The sequence below is a fragment of the Leucoraja erinacea genome, unplaced genomic scaffold (genome assembly GCF_028641065.1).
Source record: "Leucoraja erinacea ecotype New England unplaced genomic scaffold, Leri_hhj_1 Leri_1496S, whole genome shotgun sequence".
Lineage (NCBI taxonomy): Eukaryota > Metazoa > Chordata > Chondrichthyes > Rajiformes > Rajidae > Leucoraja > Leucoraja erinaceus.
In genome coordinates this window covers 4,224-32,125 of record NW_026575777.1, presented here as the reverse complement: position 1 = coordinate 32,125, position 27,902 = coordinate 4,224, and the positions used below count along the sequence as shown (strand labels likewise).

The 27,902-nt window shown below is 52.5% G+C and overlaps 1 protein-coding gene across 1 annotated transcript; it reads right to left on the bottom strand.

Annotated features, from left to right (window-relative positions):
* Positions 1–693: 693 nt before the first annotated feature.
* On the bottom strand, positions 694–27,644 carry LOC129715901 (autophagy-related protein 2 homolog A-like). The gene is made up of 9 exons (XM_055665789.1): positions 27,427–27,644; positions 26,082–26,290; positions 18,267–18,496; positions 14,848–14,983; positions 12,472–12,693; positions 9,916–10,017; positions 8,195–8,279; positions 4,641–4,830; positions 694–1,086 (listed from the first exon to the last, which is right to left on the bottom strand). Exons 1-9 carry the CDS (start codon positions 27,635–27,637, stop codon positions 867–869), a joined length of 1,605 nt encoding a protein of 534 aa, XP_055521764.1. The 5' UTR covers positions 27,638–27,644; the 3' UTR covers positions 694–866.
* Between the last annotated feature and the right edge of the window lie 258 nt (positions 27,645–27,902).

The window sequence follows — 27,902 nt, the reverse complement described above, 5'->3', positions numbered from 1 at the left end:
CTAAGGGGCTTTCTTTTCCCAACACTCTTGCACTTCACGACTCTTGCGCACTTTCTTTACTTGCCTTACTTCTACCTTTTTCTTAAAGCTCAAAAGAAAATGAAGCGGTACAAAAAATTTTTAAATTTCTCCCTGCACTGGAGACCCGACCTTTTTTCGTCGGGTCTCAGTTGTCGTTGAGGCCGCAACGAGGAGCGGCCTCCAACAGAAGAAGCCGGGGACTCAGGTGCCGACTCACCGTCAACGTCGCGGAGCTGGCCGAGTCCGGAGCGGGTGGAGCGGTGGAGGAGCGCTGCTGCTGCTGCTGCTGCTGCTGCTACCGGAGAGTCGGAGGCTGCAACTGCGGGTCTGGCGGACGGCGGCACCGGGAGCCCGCGGCTCCCTGGAGGGAGACCGCTTTTCAGGGCTCCTGCAACGGCGACTTCTCCCGCCCGAGTTGCGGGGTCGAAGAACTCCGGGAGCGGGGCCTGACATCACCGCCCCGCGCGGCTTGGACTGGCCGCGGGACTCTGCGAGCGCACACCGGGGGCTCTAACACCAAGACCCGGTGTGCAACCTCGCACCACCCGGCGTGGCTTTAATGGCCGCGGGACAATTGCCATCGCCAGCCAGGGGCTTTGACTTTGACTCTGACATCGGGGGGGGGAGAGTGCAGTGGAGAGATAAGTTTTTTTTTGGTCTTCCATCACAGTTATGTGATGGATGTTTATGTAAAATGTAAATTATGTTGTGTCTGGGGTCTATTTGTGTGTAATGTATGGCTGCAGAAACGGCATTTCATTTGGACCTCCAGGGGTCCAAATGACAATTAAATAGACTATTGACTATTGAGGTTCCCCACTCCTGGTTTACAGTGTCTACACACTCTAACAGTCTACAGTGTCTAGACACTGAAACAGTCTACAGACTCTGTATAAGCAACCCACCGCCACAGAAATACAAACATGGGGCACAGGCCCTTCGGCTCGCCGGGCCTGTGCTAAGAATGAGGCCTCTTCCACAAGGGCAATGCTCACTTGATCCATGATCATGTGCTTCCCGTGATAATCCAGCCAGATTGGCACCTCTGAGGTAAATCGGAATTCCCTGCGGCAGGGAAAGAGAGAAGGCAGGTTACAGCACGGACTCCCGCCGACGTTCCCGAATCCCGGCACGGCGGGGATTCCCGGTTGGACAGGCGAACGGGCGGGATGGCGCGGGCCAAGGCCGGACACGGGAGGGGGAGCGGGTGGTCGAGAGGCCTAATCCCACTAATCTGGTACAGCACAGGAACAGGCCCTTCGGCCCAGCGCATCTGTGCTGAAGATGGACACAAAAAGCTGGAGTAACTCAGCGGGACAGGCAGCATCTCTGGAGAGAAGGAACGGGTGACGTTTCGGGTCGAGACCATCCTTCAGACTCCACAGAGGGGAATCAGCGAGAGAGGATGATGCAGAACTCTCGTCAGAGAGAGGAGAAGAACTTCTTCAAAGTAGGCTTAGAGTCATAGAGTGATACAGTGTGGAAACAGGCCCTTCGGCCCATCTTGCCCACACTGGCCAACAATGTCCCAGCTACACTAGTCCCACCTGCCTGCGCTTGGTCCATATCCCTCCAAACCTGTCCTGTCCATGTACCTGTCTAACTGTTTCTTAAACGTTGGGATAGCCCCAGCCTCAACTACCTCCTCCGGCAGCTCGTTCCATGCACCCACCACCCTCTGTGTGAAAACGTTACCCCTCAAATTCCTATTAAATCTTTTCCCCTTCACCTTGAACCTATAGAAACATAGAAATTAGGTGCAGGAGTAGGTCATTTCGGCCCTTCGAGCCTGCACCGCCATTCAATATGATCATGGCTGATCATCCAACTCAGTATCCCGTACCTGCCTTCTCTCCATACCCCCTGATCCCCTTAGCCACAAGGGCCACATCTAACTCCCTCTTAAATATAGCCAATGAACTGGCCTCAACTACCCTCTGTGGCAGAGAGTTCCAGAGATTCACCACTCTCTGTGTGAAAAAAGTTCTTCTCATCTCGGTTTTAAAGGACCAGAGGACTCTATGTCCTCTGGTCCTCGATTCCCCTACTCTGGGCAAGAGACTTTGTGCATCTACCCGAACTATTCCTCTCATGATTTTATACACCTCTATAAGATCACCCCTCATCCTCCTGCGCTCCAAGGAATAGAGACCCAGCCTACTCAACCTCTCCCTATAGCTCACACCCTCTAGTCCTGGCAACATCCTCGTAAATCTTTACTGAACCCTTTCAAGCTTGACAACATCTCTCCTATATCACGGTGCCCAGAACTGAACATAATATTCTAAATGCGGTCTCACCAACGTCTTATACAACTGCAACGTGACCTCCCAACTTCTACACTCAATACTCTGACTGATGAGATTTATGAACAAGAGTTCGGCCTCCTCCACTGCTCTCTGACGAGAGTTATGAAACATCCTCTCTTGCTGCTCTACATCTGTGTGCTGGCCCCGATTCCAATTTGAGAGAGACAGATGCTGGAAGTCTGAAATGGTGGGGTCCTGACCCGAAACGTTGCCTGTCCATTCCCTCTACACGTTGCCAGGACTCGAGGGTGTGAGCTACAGGGAGAGGTTGAGCAGGGCTGGGACTCTATTCCTAGGAGCGCAGGAGGATGAGGGGTGATCTTATAGAGGTGTACAAAATCATGAGGGGATTTGAGAGGATAGATGCACAAATTCAGGGGTAGGGGGGAATCGAGAACCAGGGGACATATGTTTAAGGTGAGGGGGGAAAGAATAAGGGCTAAGCCATTTAGAACGGAGATGAGGAAACACTTTTTCCACACAGAGAGTTGTGAGTCTGGGGAATTCTCTGCCTCAGAGGGCGGTGGAGGCCGGTTCTCTGGATACTTTCAAGAGAGAGCTAGATAGGGCTCTTAAAGATAGCGGAGTCAGGGGATATGGGGAGAAGGCAGGAACGGGGTACTGATTGTGGATGATCAGCCATGATCACATTGAATGGCGGTGCTGGCTCGAAGGGCCGAATGGCCTCGACTCCTGCACCTATTGTCCATGTATCTATGCTCCATCTCAGTTTCAGTTTAGTTTATTGTCACGTGTACCGAGGTACAGTGAACTGCTTCATCTACACTACACTAGTCCCACCTGCCTGCGTTTGGTCCATATCCCCCTAAACCCATCCTATCCCGAGTGTGTAGGGAGTGGATGAGAAAGAGGGGATGCATAGAAGTCATGTGATTCCTGGGATGTCAGGACTGTCTTATGAAGAAAGACTGGATAGACTTGGTTTGTACTCTCTGGAATTTAGGAGATTGAGAGGGGATCTTATAGAAACTTACAAAATTCTTAAGGGGTTGGACAGGCTAGATGCAGGAAGATTGTTCCCGATGTTGGGGAAGTCCAGGACAAGGGGTCACAGCTTAAGGATAAGGGGGAAATCCTTTAAAACCGAGATGAGGAGAACTTTTTTCACACAGAGAGTGGTGAATCTCTGGAACTCTCTGCCACAGAGGGTAGTTGAGGCCAGTTCATTGGCTATATTTAAGAGGGAGTTAGATGTGGCCCTTGTGGCCAAGGGGATCAGAGGGTATGGAGAGAAGGCAGGTACGGGATACTGAGTTGGATGATCAGCCATGATCATATTGAATGGCGGTGCAGGCTCGAAGGGCCAAATGGCCTACCCCTGCACCTAATTTCTATGTTTCTATGTTTCTATGTGAATGGGTGACTGATGGTCGGCATGGACTCGGTGGGCCGAAGGGCCTGTTTACACGATGTCCGTGAAATACCGGGAGCCCGCGGGTCCCTGGTTGGAGACCGCTTTTCGGGGCTCCCGCAACGGCGACTACTCCCGCCCGAGTTGCGGGGTTGAAGATTACCTGGAGCGGGGCCTTGCATCCCTGCCCCGCGCGGCTTGGAATGGCCGCGGGACTTTGTGAGTGCCCGCCGGGGGCTCCAACACCAAGACCCGGTGCTTGGCCTTGCATCACCCGGCGTGGCTTTAATGGCTGCGGGACATTTAACATCGCCCGCTGGGGGCTTTGACTCTGTCTTTGACTCTGACATGGGGGGGAGAGGGGAGAGATATGGTTTTTTTTGCCTTCCTTCACAGCGAGGAGAAGATGCGCTGTGAAGGATGTTTGTGTAAATTGTGTTGTGTCTTGGGTCTTTTTAGTTTTGTATGTATGACTGCAGAAACGACATTTCGTTTGGACCTCAACGGGATCCAAACGACAAATAAATTGTATTGTATTGTATTGTCTCTCTAAACTGATCTAGGAGATGTGTGGGAAGGAACTGCAGGTGTTAGTTTATACCGAAGATAGATACAAAGTGCTGGAGTAACTCAGCGGGTCAGGCAGCATCTCTGGAGAAAAAGGAATAGGTGACATTTTGGTTCGAATCAGGTCTGAAGAAGGGTCCCGACCCGAAACATCACCTATTCTTTCTTTCTCCAGAGATGCTGCCTGACCCGCTGAGTTACTCCAGCACTCTGTACCTGTCCATGTTCTCTAGAGTTGCTGCCTGACCCGCTGAGTTACTCCAGCCCTCTGTGTGTCTCTAGAGTGAGAGGGACAGGTGGTTCGTGGGGAAGCGGAGATGGAGAGGGAGAGAGGGAGAGAGGGAGAGAGAGAGAGAGGTTGCGGGCTCCACCTGAAGTAGATGGGCTGTTCGGAGGAGCTGGCGGTGGAGGAGGAACTGTGCTCGCTCAGTGTGGTCTCCATCGAGGCGGTCATCTCGGGCAGCTCGACCCCCCCGACCTGGGACGATTCCGAGTCGCGACCCAGGGAGTCCGTGTCAGACGCTCCACTCCCCCGCTGGCTGGCGTCTGGCTTGGCCACCGCTGCAGAGAGCAGAAGGCACAGGCTGCAGACACAAGCAACTGCACAAGCTTTCTCCTTCTCAACAAGGACTTCGTTCAGTAATTGCATTTTACCGTTTACCACAAGGTACAAAGACAACAGACACTAGGTGCAGCACCGCCATTCAATGTGATCATGGCTGATCATCCCTAATCAGTTACATAGAAACATAGAAATTAGGTGCAGGAGTAGGCCATTCGGCCCTTCGAGCCTGCACCGCCATTCAATATGATCATGGCTGATCATCCCTAATCAGTTACATAGAAACATGGCTGATCTATCTCTCCCTCCTAACCCCATTCTCCTGCCTTCTCCCCATAACCACTGACACCCGCACTAATCAAGACTCTATCTATCTCTGCTTTAAATGTTCAAGAAGGAACTGCAGATAGAAACATAGAAATTAGGTGCAGGAGTAGGCCATTCGGTCCTTCGAGCCTGCACCGCCATTCAATATGATCATGGCTGATCATCCCTAATCAGTTACATAGAAATTAGGTGCTGAGTAGGCCATTCAACTCCTTCGAGCCTGCACCGCCATTCAATATGATCATGGCTGATCATCCAACTCAGTATCCCATCCCTGCCTTCTCTCCATACCCCCTGATCCCTTTAGCCACAAGGGCCACATCTAACTCCCTCTTAAATATAGCCAATGAACTGTGTGCCCTCGACTACCCTCTGCGGCAGAGAGTTCCAGAGATTCACCACTCTCTGTGTGAAAAAAGTTCTTCTCATCTCAGTTTTAAAGGATTTCCCCCTTATCCTTAAACTGTGACCCCTTGTCCTGGACTTCCCCAACATCGGGAGCAATCTTCCTGCATCTAGCCTGTCCAACCCCTTAAGAATTTTGTAAGTTTCTATAAGATCCCCTCTCAATCTCCTAAATTCTAGAGCGTATAAACCAAGTCTATCCAGTCTTTCTTCATAAGACAGTCCTGACATCCCAGGAATCAGTCTGGTGAACCTTCTCTGCACTCCGTTCCTGCCTTCTCCCCATATCCCCTGACTCCACTACCATGTGTCTGGAGGATGATCAGCCATGGCATCTCTGTGTGGTATCTCAGCTGCACGGAGGTGGAGAGGAGAGCTCTTCAGCGCGTCGTCCACAGAGCGCAGAGGATTATTGGGACACCGCTACCAGCCTTGGAGGGCATCGACCACACACGGTGCCTCAGGAAGGCCGTCAGCATCCATAAAGACTCCTCACACCCTTGTAACGGAACTGTTCGAACTACTTCCCTCCGGCAGACGTTACAAGGCCTTCTACGCCCGAACCTCCAGACTCAGGAACAGCTTCATTCCCAGAGCTATAGCGGGCGGCTCTGAACCGGCCCTGCTGTAGGCTTCCGTTGGCCCCTATAAATTGTGTCATGAATTGTGCTGGTAACTCATCTTTATTCATCTAAACTTTCATCTTAATTAAGTATATAACAATAACAAACGTGAAGCTAAACCAGCAGAATGCATTGCGAGACTTTGTGAATGATCGCACTTTAAAAGTGATTTGTTTATACACTCAAACTTCTGCTCTCTACCTGGTTGTAGTGGTTTTGGCTGTGTTTAGTGAGACGTTCTCATCAATTAGCAAAAGATCGTATCATTCCGTACTCCTGCACCTATTTTCTATGTTTCTATGTTTCTATCAGTCCCCCATTCTCACTCCCGCCCCCCCTCTCACTCCCCCCCCCCACTCACTCCCCCCACACTCGCTCCCCCCCACTCTCACTCCCCCACTCTCACTCCCCCCCCTCTCACTCTCCCACCCTCACTCCCCCCCCACCCTCACTCCCCCACTCTCACTCCCCCCACCCTCACTCCCCCCACTCTCACTCACCCCCCCCTCTCACTCACCCCCTCTCACTCCCCCCACTCTCACTCCCCCCCCCTCACTCCCCCCCACACTCACTCACCCTCCTCCCCCCCTCTCACTCACCCTCCCTCACTCCCCCACTCTCACTCCCCCCTCTCACTCCCCCCCCCTCTCACTCCCCCCCCCTCTCACTCCCCCCTCCCCCACCCTCACTCCCCCACCTCTCACTCCCCCTCACTCACTCCCCCACTCACTCCCCCCCCCTCTCACTCCCCCCCCTCTCACTCCTCGACACTCACTCCCCCACACACTCACTCCCCCCCTCTCACTCCCCCTCACTCACTCCCCCCCCCTCTCACCCCCCCTCACTCACTTCCCCCCCCCTCTCACTCCCCCACTCTCACTCCCCCACCTCTCACTCCCCCACTCGCACTCCCCCACCCTCATACCCCCACTCTCACTCTCCCCCACTCCTCACTCCCCCTCCCTCACTCCCCCCTCTCTCACTCCCCCCCTCACTCTCACTCCCCCACTCTCACTCCCCCACTCTCACTCCTCCACTCTCACTCCCCCACTCTCACTCCCCCACTCACTCCCCACTCTCACTCCCCCACTCTCAACTCCCCCACCTCACTCCCCCCCCCCCCCTCACTTCCCCACACTCACTCACCCCCACTCCTCACTTCCCCACACTCACTCCCCCCCCCCACACCACTCCCCCACTCACTCCCCCCCTCTCACTCCCCCACCCTCACTCCCCCCCACTCACTCCCCCCCTCTCACTCCCCCCCCTCACTCCCCCACCACCTCACTCCCCCACACTCACTCCCCCCACCCTCACTCCCCCCCTCTCACACTCCCCCCCTCTCACTCCCCCACCCTCACTCCCCCCCACTCACTCCCCCACTCTCACTCCCCCACTCTCACTCCCCCACACTCACTCCCCCACACTCACTCCCCCACCCTCACTCCCCCCCCTCTCACTCCCCCCCTCTCACTCCCCCCACACTCACTCCCCCCACCACACTCCCCCCCACTCACCTCCCCCACTCTCACTCCCCCCTCTCACTCCCCCACTCTCACTCCCCCCCTCGCACTCCTCCACTCTCCACTCTCCTCCTCACACCACTCCCCCCCCTCTCCACTCCCCCACACTCACTCCCCCACACTCACTCCCCCACTCTCACACCCCCCACACTCACTCCCACCCCTCACTCACCTCCCCCCCCTCTCACTCCCCCCTCTCACTCACTCCCCCCTCGCACTCCTCCCACTCACTCCTCCACACTCACTCCCCCCCACTCTCATTCCCCCACACTCACTCCCCCACTCTCACTCCCCGACACTCACTCACTCCCACTCTCACTCCCCCACTCTCATTCCCCCACACTCACTCCCCCACTCTCTCACTCCCCCACACTCACTCACAGGGTCCCATACTCACTCCCCCACCCTCACACCGCCCCCCCCCCTCACTTCCCCACACTCACTCCCCCACACGATGCCCCCACCCTGTCCCGGGAATTCCTTACCTTCCCCCGCCAACTCCACAGGAACGACGGGATTGATCCCGGTGGCGAAACTCGTGAAGAAATCCTTCAGGAAGAATAAGGCATCCTGGACACAGAGAGGGAGCAGACCAGGATACAAAATTAACAAAGAAACACAGGTGCAGGAGTAGGCCACTCGGCCCCTTTGAGCCAGCACCGCCATTCAATGTGATCACGACTGATCATCCACAATCAGTACCCCGTTCCTGCCTTCTCCCCATATCCCTTGATTCCGTTAGCCCCAAGAGCTAAATCTAACTCTCTCTTGAAAACACCCGGTGAATCGGCCTCCACTGCCTTCTTTAGTTTATATTAGTTTAGATCTGGAGTTACAGAGCGAAAACAGAGTCCGTGCCGACCAGCGATCCCCGCACACTAACACTATCCTACACACACCAGGGACAATGTTTACACTTACACACCAAGCCAATTAACCTACAAGCCCGCACGTCTTTGGAGTGCGGGAGGAAACCGAAGATCTTGGAGAAAACCCACGCAGGTCACGGGGAGAACGTGCAAACTCCGTACAGACAGCGCCCGTAGTCGGGATCGAACCCGGGTCTCCGGCGCTGTGAGGCAGCAACTCTACCCTCTGCGCCACCGTGACAGAGAATCCCACAGAGGGCGTGAAGTAGTCTTGTGTATCGGCCAGGGCGTTTTACATGGAGCGCCCACAAATACATCCCTTACCGCCCCCTCCAGAGGCAGGGAGTAGGCGGAGGGGAGGGGGATTGGGGGTTGGGAAGCCACGGGGTGACACGGTTGCGCGCAGTGGGTAGTGTTGCTGTCTCACAGCGCCAGAGACCCAGGTTCGATCCTGACTACGGGTGCTGTCTGTACGGAGTTTGTACGTTCTCCCCATGACCCGCTCCGGTTTTCTCCGGGCGCTCCGGTTTCCTCCCACACTCCAAAGACGTGCGGGTTTGTAGGTTAATTGGCTTCGGTAAAAATTGTAAATTGTCCCCCCTGTGTGTGTGTGTGTCCCGTGTATGTGTGTGTGTGTGTGTGTGTGTGTGTGCGTGCGTGCGTGCGTGCGTGCGTCGTGTGTGTGTGTGTGTGCGTGCTTGTGCGTGTGTGTATGTGTGTGTGCATATGCGTGTGTGTGTGTGTGTGTGTGTGTGCATGTGTGTGTGTGTGTGTGTGTGTGTGTATGTGTGCGTGTGTGTGTGTGTGTGTGTGTGTGTGTGTGTGTGTGCGTGCGTGCGTGCGTGTGTGTGTGTGTGTGTGTGTATGTGTGCGTGTGTGTGTGTGTGTGTGTGTGTGTGTGAGATAGTGTTAGTGTGCGGGGATCGCAGGTAGGGTCTCTAAAGTCGGAAGAGTGATGGGGGGGGGAGGAGGGAGTGATGGAGGCGGGGGGTGAGGGGGAATGAAGCGAGGGAATGATGGGGACGGGGGAGTGAGGGCGGGGGGGGGAGTGATAGAAACAAGTGACGGGATGGGGAGTTACGGTTAGGGAGTGACGGGGAGCAGGATTGAGGGAGTGGAGGCGAGTTAGCGATGGAGGGGGAGGACAAGGAGTGGGGGGGGGGGGAGTGATGGAAATGGGGAGTGAGACCAGGGGAATGATGGCGAAGGGGAGTTGGGGCGAGGGAGTAATGGGGAACAAGAGGAGTGAGGCTGAGGGAGTGATGGGGAACGGGAGGAGCGAGGGCGAGGGAGAGAAGGAGGTGCCGGACAGACGCTGAAGGGACTGCGGCCACTACCTGGTCAATATTGAGGCGTAATGGCATCAGCGACACCCGCAGGCAACATTCAGGGCCTCCGATCCCCGACTCAGGCCTGACGTGAAGGGCCTTTATGGTCAGCTGCGGAACAAGAGAACCCATTAGCACAGGCATGAGATCGTAAGCTCATAGGTGACAGACAATAGTCAACAGGTGCAGGAGTAGAGGCCATTCGGCCCTTCGAGCGAGCACCGCCATTCAATTTGGTCACGTCTGATCATCCCCAATCAGTACCCGTTCCTGCCTTCTCCTAATATTCCCTGACTCCGCTATTTTTAAGAGCCCTAAGTAGCTCTCTCTTGAAAGCATCCAGAGAACCGGCCTCCACTGCCCTCTGAGGCAGAGAATTCCACAGACTCACGACTCTCTGTGTGAAAAAGTATTTCCTCGTCTCCGTTCTAAATGGCTTACTCCCTTATTCTTAAACTGTGTGTGTGGCCCCCGGTTCTGGACTCCCCCCAACATCGGGAACATGTTTCCTGCCTCTAGCGTGTCCAAGCCCTTAATAATCTTATATGTTTCAATGAGATCCTCTACTCATCCTTCTAAACTCCACAGAGTACAAGCCCAGCTGCTCCATTCTCTCAGCATATGACAGTCCCACCAACCCAGGAAATAACCTTGTAAACCTACGCTGCACTCCCTCAATAGCAAGAATGTCCTTCCTCAAATTAGGAAGGACCAAAACTGCACACAATAGTCCAAGTGTGGTCTCACTGGGGCCCTGTCCAACTGCAGAAGGACCTCTATTCGATTCCTCTCGTTATAAATGCCAACATGCCATTCGCTTTCTTCACCGCCTGCTGTACCTAACTGAATCAAGTCTGATACAACGTGGGAACAGGCCCACCCTGGCCAGCAAGTCCCAGACTGACTGAACTGTGATAGAGAGCATCGACAGAGACCCGCACCCACCCTGGCCACGCTCTCATTTCACCCCGACCATCAGGTATTCCTCACCTCTTTGCACTACCTGTTCAACTTGTTTAAGAGGGAACTGCAGATGCTGGAAAATCGAAGGTAGACAAAAATGCTGGAGAAACTCAGCGGGTGAGGCAGCATCTATGGAGCGAAGGAAATAGGCAACGTTTCGGGACGAAACGTTGCCTATTTCCTTCGCTCCATAGATGCTGCCTCACCCGCTGAGTTTCTCCAGCATTTTTGTCTACCAGTCTATGGTTTGATTATTAATAGGAGGGTTAAGTCATAGAAACATAGAAATTAGGTGCAGGAGTAGGCCATTCGGCCCTTCGAGCCTGCACCGCCATTCAATATGATCATGGCTGATCATCCAACTCAGTATCCCGTACCTGCCTTCTCTCCATACCCTCTGATCCCCTTGGCCACAAGGGCCACATCTAACTCCCTCTTAAATATAGCCAATGAACTGTGTGGCCTCAACTACCCTCTGTGGCAGAGAGTTCCAGAGATTCACCACTCTCTGTGTGAAAAAAGTTCTCCTCATCTCGGTTCTAAAGGATTTCCCCCTTATCCTTAAGCTGTGACCCCTTGTCCTGGACTTCCCCAACATCGGGAACAATCTTCCTGCATCTAGCCTGTCCAACCCCTTAAGAATTTTGTAAGTTTCTATAATGAAGAAAGACTGGATGAAGAATAGACTTGGTTTATACTCTCTAGAATTTAGAAGATTGAGAGGGGATCTTATAGAAACTTACAAAATTCTTTACAACATTGTCTATTTCCTTCGCTCCATAGATGCTGCCTCACCCGCTGAGTTTCTCCAGCATTTTTGTCAACCAGTCTATGGTTTGATTGTTAATAGGAGGTGTTACATATGCTACATATTCATTGTAGCAGTCCCAACCTCCTGCACTACTTTGTATCAGGCACACTCACCACACACACACACACACACTGTGATTAGGTATGTAAGCACTTTAGTATTAATATGCCACACAGACAAAGGAGCTGAATAAAGGAGTACAATAAGGCAACTGAAAAAAAAAATACAGGAAGACACAACATGGTGACAACAATTGAATTCACCCAATCAGTTGGTTGAGTTATTTCTGTGATGATGCCCTTTTCTTCCATTTCGTTTAGTTGTTCCCTTAGCCTCTCTTTCAGTTCAAGGGGAACACGGCGGGGTGGGTGGATCACTGGTTTCACACTGGGGTCTACTGTGATATGGTATTCGTATTCCTCTGAGTGGAAGTTACGAAAAGCGGTCTCCCATTCGGACCCGCGAGCTCCCGATATCACAGTCCACCGGAGTCACTGAGCTCCGGAGTCGGGCCGCAGCAGCGAGCCACCACCGCTCCCCACGCTCCGAGGCCGGCCAGCCCCACCATGGATATCAAACACGAAGACACAACAGGAGGGTTAAGTCTGGTCTGTGTGATGGACTGCGTACGAAGGAACTGCAGGCGCTAGTTTAAACTGAAGATAGATACAAAGTACTGGAGTAACTCAGCGGGTCAGGCAGTGGGTCGGGGTAGACGCCAAGTACTGGAGCATGTGTGGAGGGGGAGAGGATCGGGTGAGGTGTGGGCATGTGCCGCTGGGCCTACCTACCATGTTGGAGTGTGCCCTCCTGGGCATCTTCTCGCTGGTGTAGAGGTACAGGAACTTGTTGATCTGGGAGGAGGCCAGCCGGTCACGGATCTCCAGCTCCTGCACGATGAAGACCTGGCGGGCCAAGGGCTGCTCCTCGGTCCCCGGGGCCACCAGCTCCGCTGGGGCCTTGTCCACAGCCGCCGAGCCTGGCAACGGGAAGGTCTCGTGCTGGAAGCTCACCTGGGGAGAAACGTAGAAGGGGTTTAGTTTAGAGCATGGGGCGGAAATCATGCTGAGACCACACCTGGAGTATTGCGTCTCCAAATCTGAGGAAGGACATTATCTGAGGAAGGATCTGGATGAGGGAATTGAAGGCAATATCTCCAGGTTTGCGGATGACACTAAGCTGGGGGGCAGTGTTAGCTGTGAGGAGGATGCTAGGAGACTGCAGGGTGACTTGGATAGGCTGGGTGAGTGGGCAAATGTTTGGCAGATGCAGTATAATGTGGATAAATGTGAGGTTATCCATTTTGGTGGCAAAAATAGGAAAGCAGACTATTATCTAAATGGTGGCCGATTGGGAAAGGGGGAGATGCAGCGAGACCTGGGTGTCATGGTACACCAGTCATTGAAGGTAGGCATGCAGGTGCAGCAGGCAGTAAAGAAAGCGAATGGTATGTTAGCTTTCATAGCAAAAGGATTTGAGTATAGGAGCAGGGAGGTTCTACTGCAGTTGTACAGGGTCTTGGTGAGACCACACCTGGAGTATTACGTACAGTTTTGGTCTCCAAATCTGAGGAAGGACATTCTTACCATAGAGGGAGTGCAGAGACGGTTCACCAGACTGATTCCTGGGATGTCAGGACTGTCTTTTGAAGAAAGACTGGATAGACTTGGTTTATACTCTTCTCTCCATACCCCCTGATTCCCTTAGCCACAAGGGCCACATCTAACTCCCTCTTAAATATACCAATGAACTGGCCTCAACTACCCTCTGTGGGTACTCTAGAATTTAGGAGATTGAGAGGAGATCTTATAGAAACTTACAACATTCTTAAGGGGTTGGACAGGCTACATGCAGGAAGATTGTTCCCGATGTTGGGGAAGTCCAGGACAAGGGGTCACAGCTTAAGGATAAGGGGGAAATCCTTTAAAACCGAGATGAGAAGAACTTTTTTCACACAGAGAGTGGTGAATCTCTGGAACTCTCTGCCACAGAGGGTAGTCGAGGCCACACAGTTCATTGGCTATATTTAAGAGGGAGTTAGATGTGGCCCTTGTGGCTAAAGGGATCAGGGGGTATGGAGAGAAGGCAGGTACGGGATACTGAGTTGGATGATCAGCCGTGATCATATTGAATGGCGGTGCAGGCTCGAAGGGCCGAATGGCCTACTCCTGCACCTAATTTCTATGTTTCTAAATCCTGTGGGGCGGGGGGGGGGGGACAGGGGACACACGCCTCCCCTCAAAGGTTCAAAGGTTATTTTATTGGTCACATACACCTAGGTGTAGTGAAATGCTTCTTGCCAATGCAGCACATAAAGAAAGAACACAGACATAACAGTAATCCAGACATTTAAACATTAAAAAAATCCCACCCACCCCCACACAATGGTTCCCATTATGAGGGAAGGCACAAAGTCCAGTTCCCATCCCATGTCCACCCATAGTCGGGCCTAGTGAGGCCTCCACAGTTGCCTTTACGGAGGCCCGATGTTCCAGGCCGTTCTCGCCGGGTGTTGGTGCTCGGGAGAGTCGGGAGAGTCCTCTCCCGAGGGGAGAAACCAAGAAGGGGTTAGTTTAGAGCATGGGGGAGGGGGAGCGGAAATTCTGGAGGGAGGGGACAGGGCCCCCCCTGCTTTAGAAAATAGACAATAGACAATAGGTGCAGGAGGAGAGGCCATTTGGCCCTTCGAACCAGCACCGCCATTCAATGTAATCATGGCTGATCATCCCCAATCAGTACCCCGTTCCTGCCTTCTCCCCATATCCCCTGACTCCGCTATTTTTAAGAGCCCTATCTAGCTCTCTCATGAAAGCATCCAGAGAACCGGCCTCCACCGCCCTCTGAGGCAGAGAATTCCACAGACTCGCCACTCTCTGTGAGAAAAAGTGTCCGTTCTAAATGGCTTACTCCTTATTCTTAAACTGTGTGTGTGTGTGTGGCCCCTGGTTCTGGACTCCCCCAACATCGCGAACATGTTTCCTGCCTCTAGCAAGGCCAACCCCTTAATAATCTTATATGTTTCAATAAGATCACCTCTCATCCTTCTAAACTCCAGAGTGTACAAGCCCACAGCCGCTCCATTCTCTCAGCGTATGACAGTCCCGCCAGGCCCAGGAGCAAATCGACAGGGAGATCCCAACTTCCCCCACCTTCCCCCCTCTCCCTACCTTGGTGAGCTGTATCTCCATGAGGATGTCGTGGTTTCTGTCCGAGCCCCCCAGCGTCCTCCATGTATTCTGTGGGCGGTTGGTGAAGGCCGATCGTGAGGGTGACCCCCTGGCACCGAGGCTTGCCGGCTTCACCCTGCCAGAGAGAGAAGTCACACAGGTTCCTGTACATGGCGGCAGTAGGCGGCGCGACTCTCGTCAGCAGCGGCCTCTGCAGCCCGTCCGCGTTTTTTATTATTTTTTGTCTATGTTTCTATGTAGTTTTTTGTTATTTTTTGTTGGGGGTGTGTGTGTGGGGGGGTGGGGGTGGGGTGGGAGGGAGGGGGTAACTTTTAAATCTCTCCCTGCACGGGAGACCCAACCTTTTCTTGTCGGGTCTCCGTTGTCGTTGGGGCTGCAACGAGGAGCGGCCTCCAACAGAAGAAGCCGGGGACTCTGGTGCCGACTCACCTCACCGTCGTGGAGCTGGCCGAGTCCGGAGCGGGTGGAGCGGTGGTGGAGTGCTGCTGCTGCTGCGGCCCGACCTCCGGAGATTGGGAGGCTGCAACTGCGGGTCTGCGGACGGCGGCACCGGGAGCCCGCGGGTCCCTGAAGGGAGACCGCTTTTCAGGGCTCCTGCAACGGCGACTTCTCCCGCCCAAGTTGCGGGGTTGAAGAGCTCCTGGAGCGGGGCCTGACATCACTGCCCCGCGCGGCTTGGAATGGCCGCGGGACTCTGCGAGTGCCCGCCGGGGGCTCTAACACCAAGACCCGGTGTGCGACCTCGCACCACCTGGCGTGGCTTTAATGGCCGTGGGACAATCGCCATCGCCAGCCGGGGGCTTTGACTTTGACTCTGTCATCGGGGGGGGGAGAGTGCAGTGGAAGTTTTTTTGGCCTTCCATCACAGCGATATGATGGATGTTTATGTAAAATGTAAATTATGTTGTGTCTGGGGTCTATTTGTTTGTAATGTATGGCTGCAGAAACGGCATTTCGTTTGGACCTCAAGGGGTCCAAATGACAATTAAATTGACTCTTGACTCTCTCTTGACTCTTGATGGCGTCTGCTCTAGGCCTCAGGAGATACAGCACGGCAACAGGGCCCTTCGGCCCACCAAGTCCGTGCCGACCAGCGATCCCCGCACACACGCACACACACACTAGTTCCATTAGTTTAGTTTAAAGATACAGCACGGAGACAGGTGGGCCGAAGGGCCTGTTTTCACGCTCTACCTGTGAATTATGTGGGGGTGCAGGGATAAACGTTACGAGCGAGTAGAGGGTCTACATTCGGTACGGACCACAGTCTTTCTCTGCACTGTGTGGCAGCTGAGGTCCGCTGCCTTACCTGGTGACTGGATGGAGGAGACACTTGTCCCAAGTGTGCGTATGTGTGTGTGTGTGTAGGATAGTGTTAGTGTGCGGGGATCGCTGGTCGGCACGGACTCGGTGGGCCGAAGGGCCTGTTTCCTCGTTATCTCTCTAAAGTCTAAAGTCAACTAAACTAGTGTACGGGGATGGCTGGTCGGTGCTGGGATAAAATGCAGTAAGAAAGAACTGCAGATGCTGGTAATATCGAAGGTAGGACCCAAAAAGCCGGAGTAACTCAGTGGGTCAGGCAGCATCTCTTGGGAGAAGGAATGGGTGAGACCTGAAACGTCACCCATTCCTTCTCTCCAGAGATGCTGCCTGACCCACTGAGTTACTCCGGCTTTTTGTGTTGCCCTTAGCGTACAGGGATCGCTGGTCGGTGCGGACTCGATGGGCCTGTTTCCGCGCTGTATCTCTAAACTAAACTAGTGTGTGATTATAGGTCAGCATGGACTCGGTGGGCCGAAGGGCCTGTTTCCGCGCTGTATCTCTAAACTAAGTTTAAGTTGAAGTGAGTTTATTGTCATGTGTCCCTGTAAAAGGACGATGAAATTCTTGCTTTGCTTCAGCACACAGAACATAGTAGGCATTTACTACAAAACAGATCAGTGTGTCCATATACCATAATATAAATATATACACACATGAATAAATAAACTGGTAAAGTGCAAATAACAGATAATGGGTTATTAATGTTCAGAGTTTTGTCCGAGCCAGGTTTACTAGCCTGATGGCTGTGGGGAAGTAGCTATTCCTGAACCTGGACGTTGCAGTCTTCAGGCTCCTGTACCTTCGGGGGGAGATGAGTGTGTGGCCAGGATGGTGTGTGGGTCTTTGATGATACCGCCAGCCTTTTTGAGGCAGCGACTGCGATAGATCCCCTTGATGGAAGGGAGGTCAGAGCCGATGATGGACTGGGCAGTGTTTACTACTTTTTGTAGTCTCTTCCTCTCCAGGGCGCTCAAGTTGCCGAACCAAGCCACGATGCAACCGGTCAGCATGCTCTCTACTGTGCACCTGTACAAGTTCGAGCTAAACTAGCGTAGAACTAAACTAGTGGAGCTAGTGTGTGATCGGCTGCTGGCCGGTGAGAAGCACTAGGAGTGAGTAGAGTAGCAATGTTACAAAATTTTGAGATTTCAAAAAATCAAGTCTGCAATTTATCCCATCAGATAAAGCATAACAATAAGTTTAATTTGACACCAAATTCACTTTCATATCTCAAGTATTAAAAAAGTTATGACCATTTTCACACTCGGAAATTAGCATCTTGTTCCTATTGATTTTCAATGGACATTACAAAAAAGCTGTGATCTTGGATAGTCAAACGCCCATTTCTTAAGGAAAGATTAACATTTTTAAATAGCCTAAGTGTCCAAAGATTATTCACAAATAATTCACAATATAACATGATTTTTATATCTAATTTACATTAATTTATAGGCCAAATGGAAGGAATTTAGTGTTCAATTGCTGTAAATAAATGCCCATTTAAATCGGTTTTCTAGTGGGTTTCTGTGAACGCGCTGGTTTAGAACGTTCAAATCGCGCTGGATTTGTGCCCTCAAATGCCGAGAAAAATACTGCGGGATATAAAAAGCCCAAAATGAGCTACTCGCTATAGAAAATTTTAATTATAGGGTTATATACATGCCCCATTTAATGTAAAAATAAGGTACATACCTTTAATTGTTTGCTTTATAAAACCCTGAGGCTGCGAGAGGTTGCGAACTGAACGAGAGCTTTTAAAATTATTATATCTACTATTCGAGGCCTATAAAACTAATAATAGCTTTTGGGACCCGGTCTTGCAGCGATTCTCCGTTAATGATTTACTAGGCTGAACATCTGCGATTGGAACAGCCTAGTAAAAATCGGGTTTTAAACCCGCCCCCTCCAAACAGCTCCAAAATCACACACAAGGGGTGGGGCAGATGCTCAGCCACGATTCAGGTAGGTTTTGTAACATACCTAAGTAGAGGGTCTACACACAGTACAGACCCCGTGGTCTTTCTCTGCGGAGCAGCAGCAGCAGCAGCGACGGGGGGGGGTGTGTCGTGCCTCACCTGGGCGAGTGTGCGTGCGCGGAGCACGGGCGGAGCGGGCCGAAGTCCTTGCCCCCGTACAGATGCCAGACGACGGAGATCTCGCGCAGCATGATGCGCGTGTCGGGCACGGGGAAGCGGCCGGGCGCCTTCAGCAGGTCGGTGCTGCCGATGGGCCGGGAGAAGTAGTTGTCCTTCACGGTGATGCCGTCCGCCGTCAGCTTGGAGACCACCGGCTCACCGTCCTTGGGCTTGGGGAGAGAGCGGGCAAGCTTTTGTTATTCAAAATAGCCTCGCCCGGCACTCATGAGGATAAGGGGGAATCCTTTAAAACCGAGATGAGAAGAACTTTTTTCACACAGAGAGTGGTGAATCACTGGAATTCTCTGCCACAGAGGGTAGTTGAGGCCACAGTTCATTGGCTATATTTAAGAGGGAGTTAGATGTGGCCCTTGTGGCTAAGGGGATCAGGGGGTATGGAGAGAAGGCAGGTACGGGATACTGAGTTGGATGACCAGCCATGATCATATTGAATGGCGGTGCAGGCTCGAAGGGCCGAATGGCCTACTCCTGCACCTAATTTCTATGTTTCTATGAGAAAGGAGCTATTCGGCCCATCACATGGCTGATCTATCTCTCCCTCCTAACCCCATTCTCCTGCCTTCTCCCCATAACCACTGACACCCGCACTAATCAAGACTCTATCTATCTTTGCTTTAAATGTTCAAGAAGGAACTGCAGATAGAAACATAGAAAATAGGTGCAGGAGTAGAGGCCATTCGGCCCTTCAAGCCTGCACCGCCATTCAATATGATCATGGCTGATCATCCAACTCAGTATCCCGTACCTGCCTTCTCTCCATACCCCCTGATCCCCTTAGCCACAAGGGCCACATCTAACTCCCTCTTAAATATAGCCAATGAACTGTGGCCTCGACTACCCTCTGCGGCAGAGAGTTCCAGAGATTCACCACTCTCTGTGCGAAAAAAGTTCTTCTCATCTCGGTTTTAAAGGATTTCCCCCTTATCCTTAAGCTGTGACCCCTATTCCTGGACTTCCCCAACATCGGGAGCAATCTTCCTGCATCTAGCCTGTCCAACCCCTTAAGAATTTTGTAAGTTTCTACAAGATCCCCTCTCAATCTCCTAAATTCTAGAGAGTATAAACCAAGTCTATCCAGTCTTTCTTCATAAGACAATCCTGACATCCCAGGAATCAGTCTGGTGAACCTTCTCTGTACTCCCTCTATGGCAATAATGTCCTTCCTCAGGTTTGGAGACCAAAACTGTACGCAATACTCCAGGTGTGGTCTCACCAAGACCCTGTACAACTGCAGTAGAACCTCCTTGCTCCTATATTCAAATCCTTTTGCTATGAAAGCTAACATACCATTCGCTTTCTTCACTGCCTGCTGCACCTGCATGCCTACTTTCAATGACTGGTGTACCATGACACCCAGGTCTCACTGCATCTCCCCTTTTCCTAGTCAGCCACCATTTAGATAATAGTCTGCTTTCCTGTTTTTGCCACCAAAATGGATAACCTCACATTCATCCACATTATACTGCATCTGCCAAACATTTGCCCACTCACCCAGCCTATCCAAGTCACCTTGCAGATGCTGGAGAATCGAAGGTAGACAAAAATGCTGGAGAAACTCAGCGGGTGAGGCAGCATCTATGGAGCGAAGGAAATAGGCAACGTTTCGTCCCGAAACGTTGCCTATTTCCTTCGCTCCATAGATGCTGCCGCACCTGCTGAGTTTCTCCAGCAATTTTGTCTACCTTCTGCTTTAAATGTACCCACTGACTTGTGGCCTCCACCACCGTCTGTGACAAAGAATCCTACAGATTCACCACCCTCTGACTAACATGATTCCTCCTCATCTCCTTCCCAAGTCCTGACACCAGTGCTACTCACGGGCAAACGCGGTGAGCCGGAGAGGGCAAGATGCTGTGCCGGAGAAATGGGAAAACGCTTGGTTTAGAGATACAGCGCGGAAACAGGCCCTTCGGCCCAGCGAGTCCGTGCCGACCAGCGATGCCCGCACACCATCCCACACCCTCTGGGGACAATTTACAATTGCACCAAGTACATTAACCTACAAACCTGCACGTCTTTGGAGTGTGGGAGGAAACCAGAGATCTTGGAGAAAGGTAAGATCGCCAAGTTAGGTCTTTATTCTTTGGAGCGCAGAAGGTTAAGGGGGGACTTGATAGAGGTTTTTAAAATGATGAGAGGGATAGACAGAGTTGACGTGGAAAAGCTTTTCCCACTGAGGGTAGGGAAGATTCAAACAGGGGGACATGACATGAGAATTAGGGGGAACTGAAGTTTAGGGGTAACATGAGGGGGAACTTCTTTACTCAGAGTGGTGGCTGTGTGGAATGAGCTTCCAGTGGAAGGTGGTGGAGGCAGGTTCGTTTTTATCATTTAAAAATAAATTGGATAGTTATATGGATGGGAAGGGAATGGAGGGTTATGGTCTGAGCGCAGGTATATGGGACTAGGGGAGATTATGTGTTCGGCATGGACTAGAAGGGTCGAGATGGCCTGTTTCCGTGCTGTAATTGTTATATGGTTATATGGTTATATGGTAACAGGAAAACATCATAGACTCAGTGTACATGGCACATTGGTCTTCATCAGTCAGACTATTGAGTATAGAAGTAGGGAGGTCACGTTGCAGTTGTATAAGACGTTGGTAAGGCCCCATTTAGAGTATTGTGTTCAGTTCTGGGCACCGTGTTATAGGAAAGATATTGTCAAGCTTGAAAGGGTTCAGGGAAGATTTACGAGGACTTTGTTGCCAGGACTCGAGAGGGTGTGAGCTACAGGGAGAGGTTGAGCAGGCTGGGTCTCTATTCCTTGGAGCGCAGGAGGACGAGGGGAGATCTTATAGAGGTGTACAAAACCATGAGAGGAATAGATCGGGTAGATGCACAGTCTCTTGCCCAGAGTAAGGGAATCGAGGACCAGAGCACATAGGTTCAAGGTGAAGGGGAAAAGATTTAATAGGAATCTGAGGGGTAACTTTTTCACAGGTGGGTGAATGGAACGAGCTGCCAGAGGAGGTAGTTGAGGCTGGGACTGTCCCATCATTTAAGAAACATTTAGACAGATACATGGATAGGACAGGTTTGGGGGGATATGGACCAAGTGCTGGACATGTTGGCGTTGGGTCGAAGGGCCTGTTTCCACGCCGTATCACTCCGTGGCTCTAGTTCTGTCCACCACATTTCAGCAAGGACGTGTGGGAGGCTGCAGGATAAATTCCTCACAGTTCATGGCTGAATCTGCAATTTTCAGTTTGATTTCAGATTCCATTAAACAAAAAGTTTTCAGTTTAGAGATACTGCGCGGAAACAGACCTTCTGGCACGCTGGCGCAGCGGTAGAGTTGCTGCCTCACGGCGCCAGAGTCGCCGGTTCGATCCTGACCATTGGTGCTGTCTGTACGGAGTTTGTACGTTCTCCCTGTGGGTTTTCTCCGGGTGCTCCGGTTTCCTCCCACACTCCACAGACGTAGATGCGCGTTTGGGCCTCTGTGATTTCTGTGTCCCTAGTGTGTAGGATAGAACTAACGTACAGCATGAGCTCGATGGGCCGAATGCCCTGTTTCCATGCTGTATCTCTAGACTGCATAGCATCCACACCGGCCAGCCATCACTAGTTCAATCCTACACTAGAATGTTTACTAGAATGTTGCCTGGGTTTCAACAACTAAGTTACAGAGAAAGGTTGAACAAGTTAGGTCTTTATTCTCTGGAGCGCAGAAGGTTAAGGGGGGACTTGATAGAGGTCTTTAAAATGATGAGAGGGATAGACAGAGTTGACGTGGACAAGCTTTTCCCTTTGAGAATAGGGAAGATTCAAACAAGAGGACATGACTTCAGAATTAAGGGACAGAAGTTTAGGGGCAATATGAGGGGGAACTTCTTTACTCAGAGAGTGGTAGCGGTGTGGAATGAGCTTCCAGTAGAAGTGGTGGAGGCAGGTTCGTTGGTATCATTTAAAAATAAATTGGATAGGCATATGGATGAGAAGGGAATGGAGGGTTATGGTATGAGTGCAGGCAGGTGGGACTAAGGGAAAAAAGTTGTTCGGCACCGACTTGTAGGGCCGAGATGGCCTGTTTCCGTGCTGTAATTGTTATATGGTTACACACCAGAGACAAGTTACAGAGTCTGAAGAAAGATTCATGGATGGGGACAGGTTTGGAGGGATACGAGCCAAACGCAGGCAGGTGGGACTAGTGTAGATGGGACTAGTTGGCCGGTGTGGGCAAGATGGGCCGAAGGGCCTGTTTCTGCCTTGTACAACTCTATGACAAACAGCAAATGTAAAAAAGCACTGAATTTGTACAAGTGCAAGGAGACTTCAAGAAGAAGCACCCTGACCTGATACATCAGTTGTACAGGGTCTTGGTGAGACCACACCTGGAGTATTGCGTACAGTTTTTGTCTCCAAATCTGAGGAAGGACATTATTGCCATAGAGGGAGTACAGAGACGGTTCACCAGACTGATTCCTGGGATGTCAGGACTGTCTTATGAAGAAAGACTGGATAGACTTGGTTTATACTCTCTAGAATTTAGAAGATTGAGAGGGGATCTTATAGAAACTTACAAAATTCTTAAGGGGTTGGACAGGCTAGATGCAGGAAGATTGTTCCCGATGTTACGGAAGTCCAGGACAAGGGGTCACAGCTTAAGGATAAAGGGGAAATAAGGATAAAGGGGAAATCCTTTAAAACCGAGATGAGAAGAACTTTTTTCACACAGAGAGTGGTGAATCTCTGGAACTCTCTGCCACAGAGGGTAGTTGAGGCCAGTTCATTGGCTATATTTAAGAGAGAGTTAGATGTGGCCCTTGTGGCTAAGGGGATCAGGGGGTATGGAGAGAAGGCAGGTACGGGATACTGAGTTGGATGATCAGCCATGATCATATTGAATGGCGGTGCAGGCTCGAAGGGCCGAATGGCCTACTCCTGCACCTAATTTCTATGTTTCTATCATCAATCGACGTTCTCCACAGATGCTGCCTGACCCGCTGAGTTACTCCAACACTCTTTGACTTTTTTTTCACTCTGTACCATCCTATTCTCGATGACCATACCATGTAAAAAGAGTCTCACAAACCATTCTGAGACCACACCTGGAGTATTGTGTACAGTTTTGGTCCCCTAATTTGAGGAAGGGACATTCTTGCTATTGAGGGAGTGCAGCGTAGGTTTACAAGGTTAATTCCCGGGATGGCGGGACTGTCATATGCTGAGAGAATGGAGCGGCTGGGCTTGTACACTCTGAGGTTTAGAAGGAGGAGAGGGTATCTCATTGAAACATATAAGATCATTAAGGGTTTGGACACGCCAGAAGCAGGAAACATGTTCCTGATGTTGGGGGAGTCCAGAACCAGGGGCCACACAATTTAAGAATAAGGGGTAAAAGCCATTTAGAACGGAGACAAAACACTTTTTGTGAGTCTGTGGAATTCTCTGCCTGGTGGAGGCCGGTTCTCTGGATGCTTTCAAGAGAGAGCTAGATAGGGCTCTTAAAGATAGCGGAGTCAGGGGATATGGGGAGAAGGCAGGAACGGGGTACTGATTGTGGATGATCGCATTGAATGGGGGTGCTGGCTCGAAGGGCCGAATGGCCTACTTCTGCATCTATTGTCTATTGTCTATTGTACTCTACAGCTGACTATTTTTATACACCTCAATCAGGTTAAACCTGCTGATCCTGCATCAAACATCCACAGCTGGTGGATAATTGGGGTTTGTCTTTATAGAAACAAAGAACTATAATCCTCGCCCACCCAACCTCTCCCTGCACATTGTTCCCGATGTTGGGGAAGTCCAACCTCTCAGGCCCTCAAGTCCTGGCAACATCCTTGCGAATGTTCTAGCTTAATGACGCAAGAGACTCTGTGCGTCTACCCGATGCTTTCCTCTCACGATCTTATACACCTCTATCAGAGCAGTACGGTGCCTCACAGCGCCAGAGACCCGGGTTCGATCCCGACTACGGGTGCTGTCGGTACGGAGTTTGCACGTTCTCCCCATGGCCTTTCTCTGCAATCTTCGGTTTCCCCCCCCCACGCTCCAAAGACGTACAGGTTTGCTAACAATTATGAATTGTCCCAGATGTGTGTAGGATGGCGTTAGCGGCCTGTCCCACTTAGGCGGTTTTTTAGGCGAATGCCAGCGACTAGGACAATGGAATTCACCAAAGTCAACCTACGTTAACCTGGCGACGAAAGGATTTGAGTATAGGAGCAGGGAGGTTCTACTGCAGTTGTACAGGGTCTTGGTGGGACGACACCTGGAGTATTGCGTACAGTTTTGGTCTCCTAATCTGAGGAAAGACATTCTTGCCATAGAGGGAGTACAGAGAAGGTTCACCAGACTGATTCCTGGGATGTCAGGACTTTCATATGAAGAAAGACTAGATAGGCTTGGCTTGTACTCGCTAGAATTTAAGGGGAGATGCAACGAGACCTGGGTGTCATGGTACACCAATCATTGAAAGTAGGCATGCAGGTGTAGCAGGCAGTGAAGAAAGTGAATGGTATGTTAGCATTCATAGCAAAAGGATTTGAGTATCGGGGCAGGGAGGTTCTACTGCAGTTTTACAGGGTCTTGGTGAGACCACACCTGGAGTATTGCGTACAGTTTTGGTCTCCTAATCTGAGGAAAGACATTCTTGCCATAGAGGGAGTACAGAGAAGGTTCACCAGACTGATTCCTGGGATGTCAGGACTTTCATATGAAGAAAGGCTGGATAGACTCGGCTTGGACTCGCTAGAATTTAGAAGATTGAGGGGGATCTTATAGAAACGTACAAAATTCTTCAGGGGTTGGACAGGCTAGATGCAGGAAGATTGTTCCCGATGTTGGGGAAGCCCAGAACAAGGGGGTCACACACAGTTTAAGGATAAGGGGGAAATCTTTTAGGACCGAGATGAGGAAAACATTTTTCACACAGAGAGAGTGGTGAATCTGTGGAATTCTCTGCCGCAGAAGGTAGTTGAGGCCACACAGTTCATTGGCTATATTTCAGAGGGAGTTAGATGTGGCCCTTGTGACTAAAGGGATCAGGGGGTATGGAGAGAAGGCAGGTACGGGATACTGAGTTGGATGATCAGCCGTGATCATATTGAAATGGCTGAATGGCCTACTCCTGCACCTAATTTCTATGTTTCTATGACAACGTACGGCCCAGATTGTCGCTGAAAATGTTTCAACATGTTGAAAATTTTTCGGCAGTTGCTTGAAGTCGCCTAAAAAACCGCCTAAGTGGGACAGGACAATTAGTGTGCGGGGATCGCTGGTCGGTGCGGACTCGGTGGGCTGAAGGGCCTGTTTCCACGCTGTATCACTCTATACGACATGGTGGGCTGAAGGGCCTGATTCTGTGCTGTACCAAACTGTGGTAATCGGGTTGGGTCACAAGACGTACAGAGTCTCTTGCCCAGAGTGGGGGAATCGAGGACCAGAGGACACAGGTTCATGGTGAAGGGGAAAAGATTTAATAGGAATCTGAGGGGTAACTTTTTCACACAGAGGGTGGTGGGTGCATGGAACGAGCTGCCAGAGGAGGTAGTTGAGGCTGGGACTATCGCAACGTTTAAGAAGCAGTTAGACAGGTACATGGATAGGACAGGTTTGGAGGGATGTGGACCAAACGTGGGCAGGTGGGACTAGTGTAGCTGGGACATTGTTGGCCGGTGTGGGCAGGTTGGTCGAAGGGCCTGTTTCCACACTGTATGACTCTAGTTACACAGCATGGGGAAGAGGCCCTTCGGCCCTGCACGGCCCTGCTAGCCGAGGCACTCACCGGTATTCCCATGCCGGGAGCGTCGAGGATGCAGAAGTCGTCGTTGTCGGTGGAGTCGCTCTCGGGCTCGCTGCCGTCTGATGGGAACGCTGCGTCCGGCGTGTCGGCTCCAGCCACGGGGGGCAGCGCCGGCCGCTTCTCCCGGCCGTTCTCCCCCGGGAAGAGGTAGACGGAGACGGGGGAGGCCTGGCGAACCAGCGGAAGCCCACCTGCGCGGGCGGGCGGGAGGGAGGGAGGGGGAGAGGGTGGTGCCGGAGAGCAGCGCTTAGGAAAGATCCCATTAAGCGGTTCCCACGTCCCACCATGCTCTTGTCCGACCCCCCCCCACTCACCCCCCCCCCACTCCCCCCCACTATCACTCCCCTCCCCCCCCTCCCCCACTATCACTCCCCCCCATTACCCCTCCCCCACTCACCCCCCCCCACCCCCCCCCCCCACTCCCCCCACTCCTCTCCCCACTCCCCTCCCCCACCACTCCCCTCCACTCACCTCCCCCTTTACCCCTCCCCCACTCCCCCCCCCCCCCCACCCCACCCCCCACTATCACTCCCCCACTCCCCTCCCCCCCTCACCCCCCACTACCCCTCCCCCACTCCCCCCACTATCACCCCCCCCACCCTCCCCCACTACCCCCTCCCCCCCACTCCACTCCCCCCCCCACTATCACACTCCCCCCCCCACCCACTACCCTCCCCCTCCCCCCACTACCCCTACCCCCCCCACTCACCCCCCCATTACCCCTCCCCCCCACTATCACTCCTCCACTCACCTTCACCCACTCACCCCCCCCCTTTACCCCTCCCACACTACCCCCCCCCACTCCCCCCCACTATCACTCCCCCACTATCACTCCTCCACTACCCCCCCCCCTCCCCCACTCCTCTCCACTACCCCTCCCCCACTCCCCCCCCCCCCCCCACTACCCCTCCCCCACTCCCCCCCACTACCCCTCCCCCACTCCCCCTCCCCCCCACTACCCCTCCCCCACTCCCCCCCACTACCCCTCCCCCACACTACCCCTCCCCCACTCCCCCCCCACTACCCCTCCCCCACTACCCTCCCCCCCCACTCCACTCCTCCACTCCCCTCCCCCAACCCCTCCCCCACTACCCCTCCCCCACTACCCTCCCCCCTCCCCCACTCACACTCCCCCCACCCCTCCCCCACTACCCCTCCCCCCCCACTACCCCTCCCCCACTCCCCTCCCCCACTCCCCTCCCCCACCCCCCCCCCCCCTCACTCTCCCCCCGTCCCATCACTGTGTACACACCTGCCCCACCTGCCCCATCACCGTGTGTACACACCTGCCCCATCACAGTATACCCGTACCCCTGTCTCGGCGTACCTGCCCCGTCGGCAGAGTTGCGGTGGCTGCGTTCCGTATCGATGAGTGCGTCGGTTAGATCGCCCTGGTTAATCTCCGCCGTCTCGGCCGGCAGGCGAGGAGGGAGCGAGGTGGCCGACTCTGGCAACTGCAGAGAGACGGGCAGAGGGGAGAAGGTTACATAGAAAATAGGTGCAGGAGTAGAGGCGGTATTGTTTCGGGTCGAGACCATTCTTCAGAAGAAGGAATAGGTGACGTTTCGGGCCGAGACCCTTCGGGTCTCGGCCCGAAACGTCACCTATTCCTTCGTCCCACAAATGCTGCCTCACCCGCTGAGTTTCTCCAGCATTTTTGTCTGCCCACAGCATAGAAACATAGAAAATAGGTGCAGGAGTAGAGGCCATTCGGCCCTTCGAGCCTGCACCGCCATTCAATAAGATCATAGCTGATCATCCAACTCAGTATCCCATCCCTGCCTTCTCTCCATACCCCCTGAT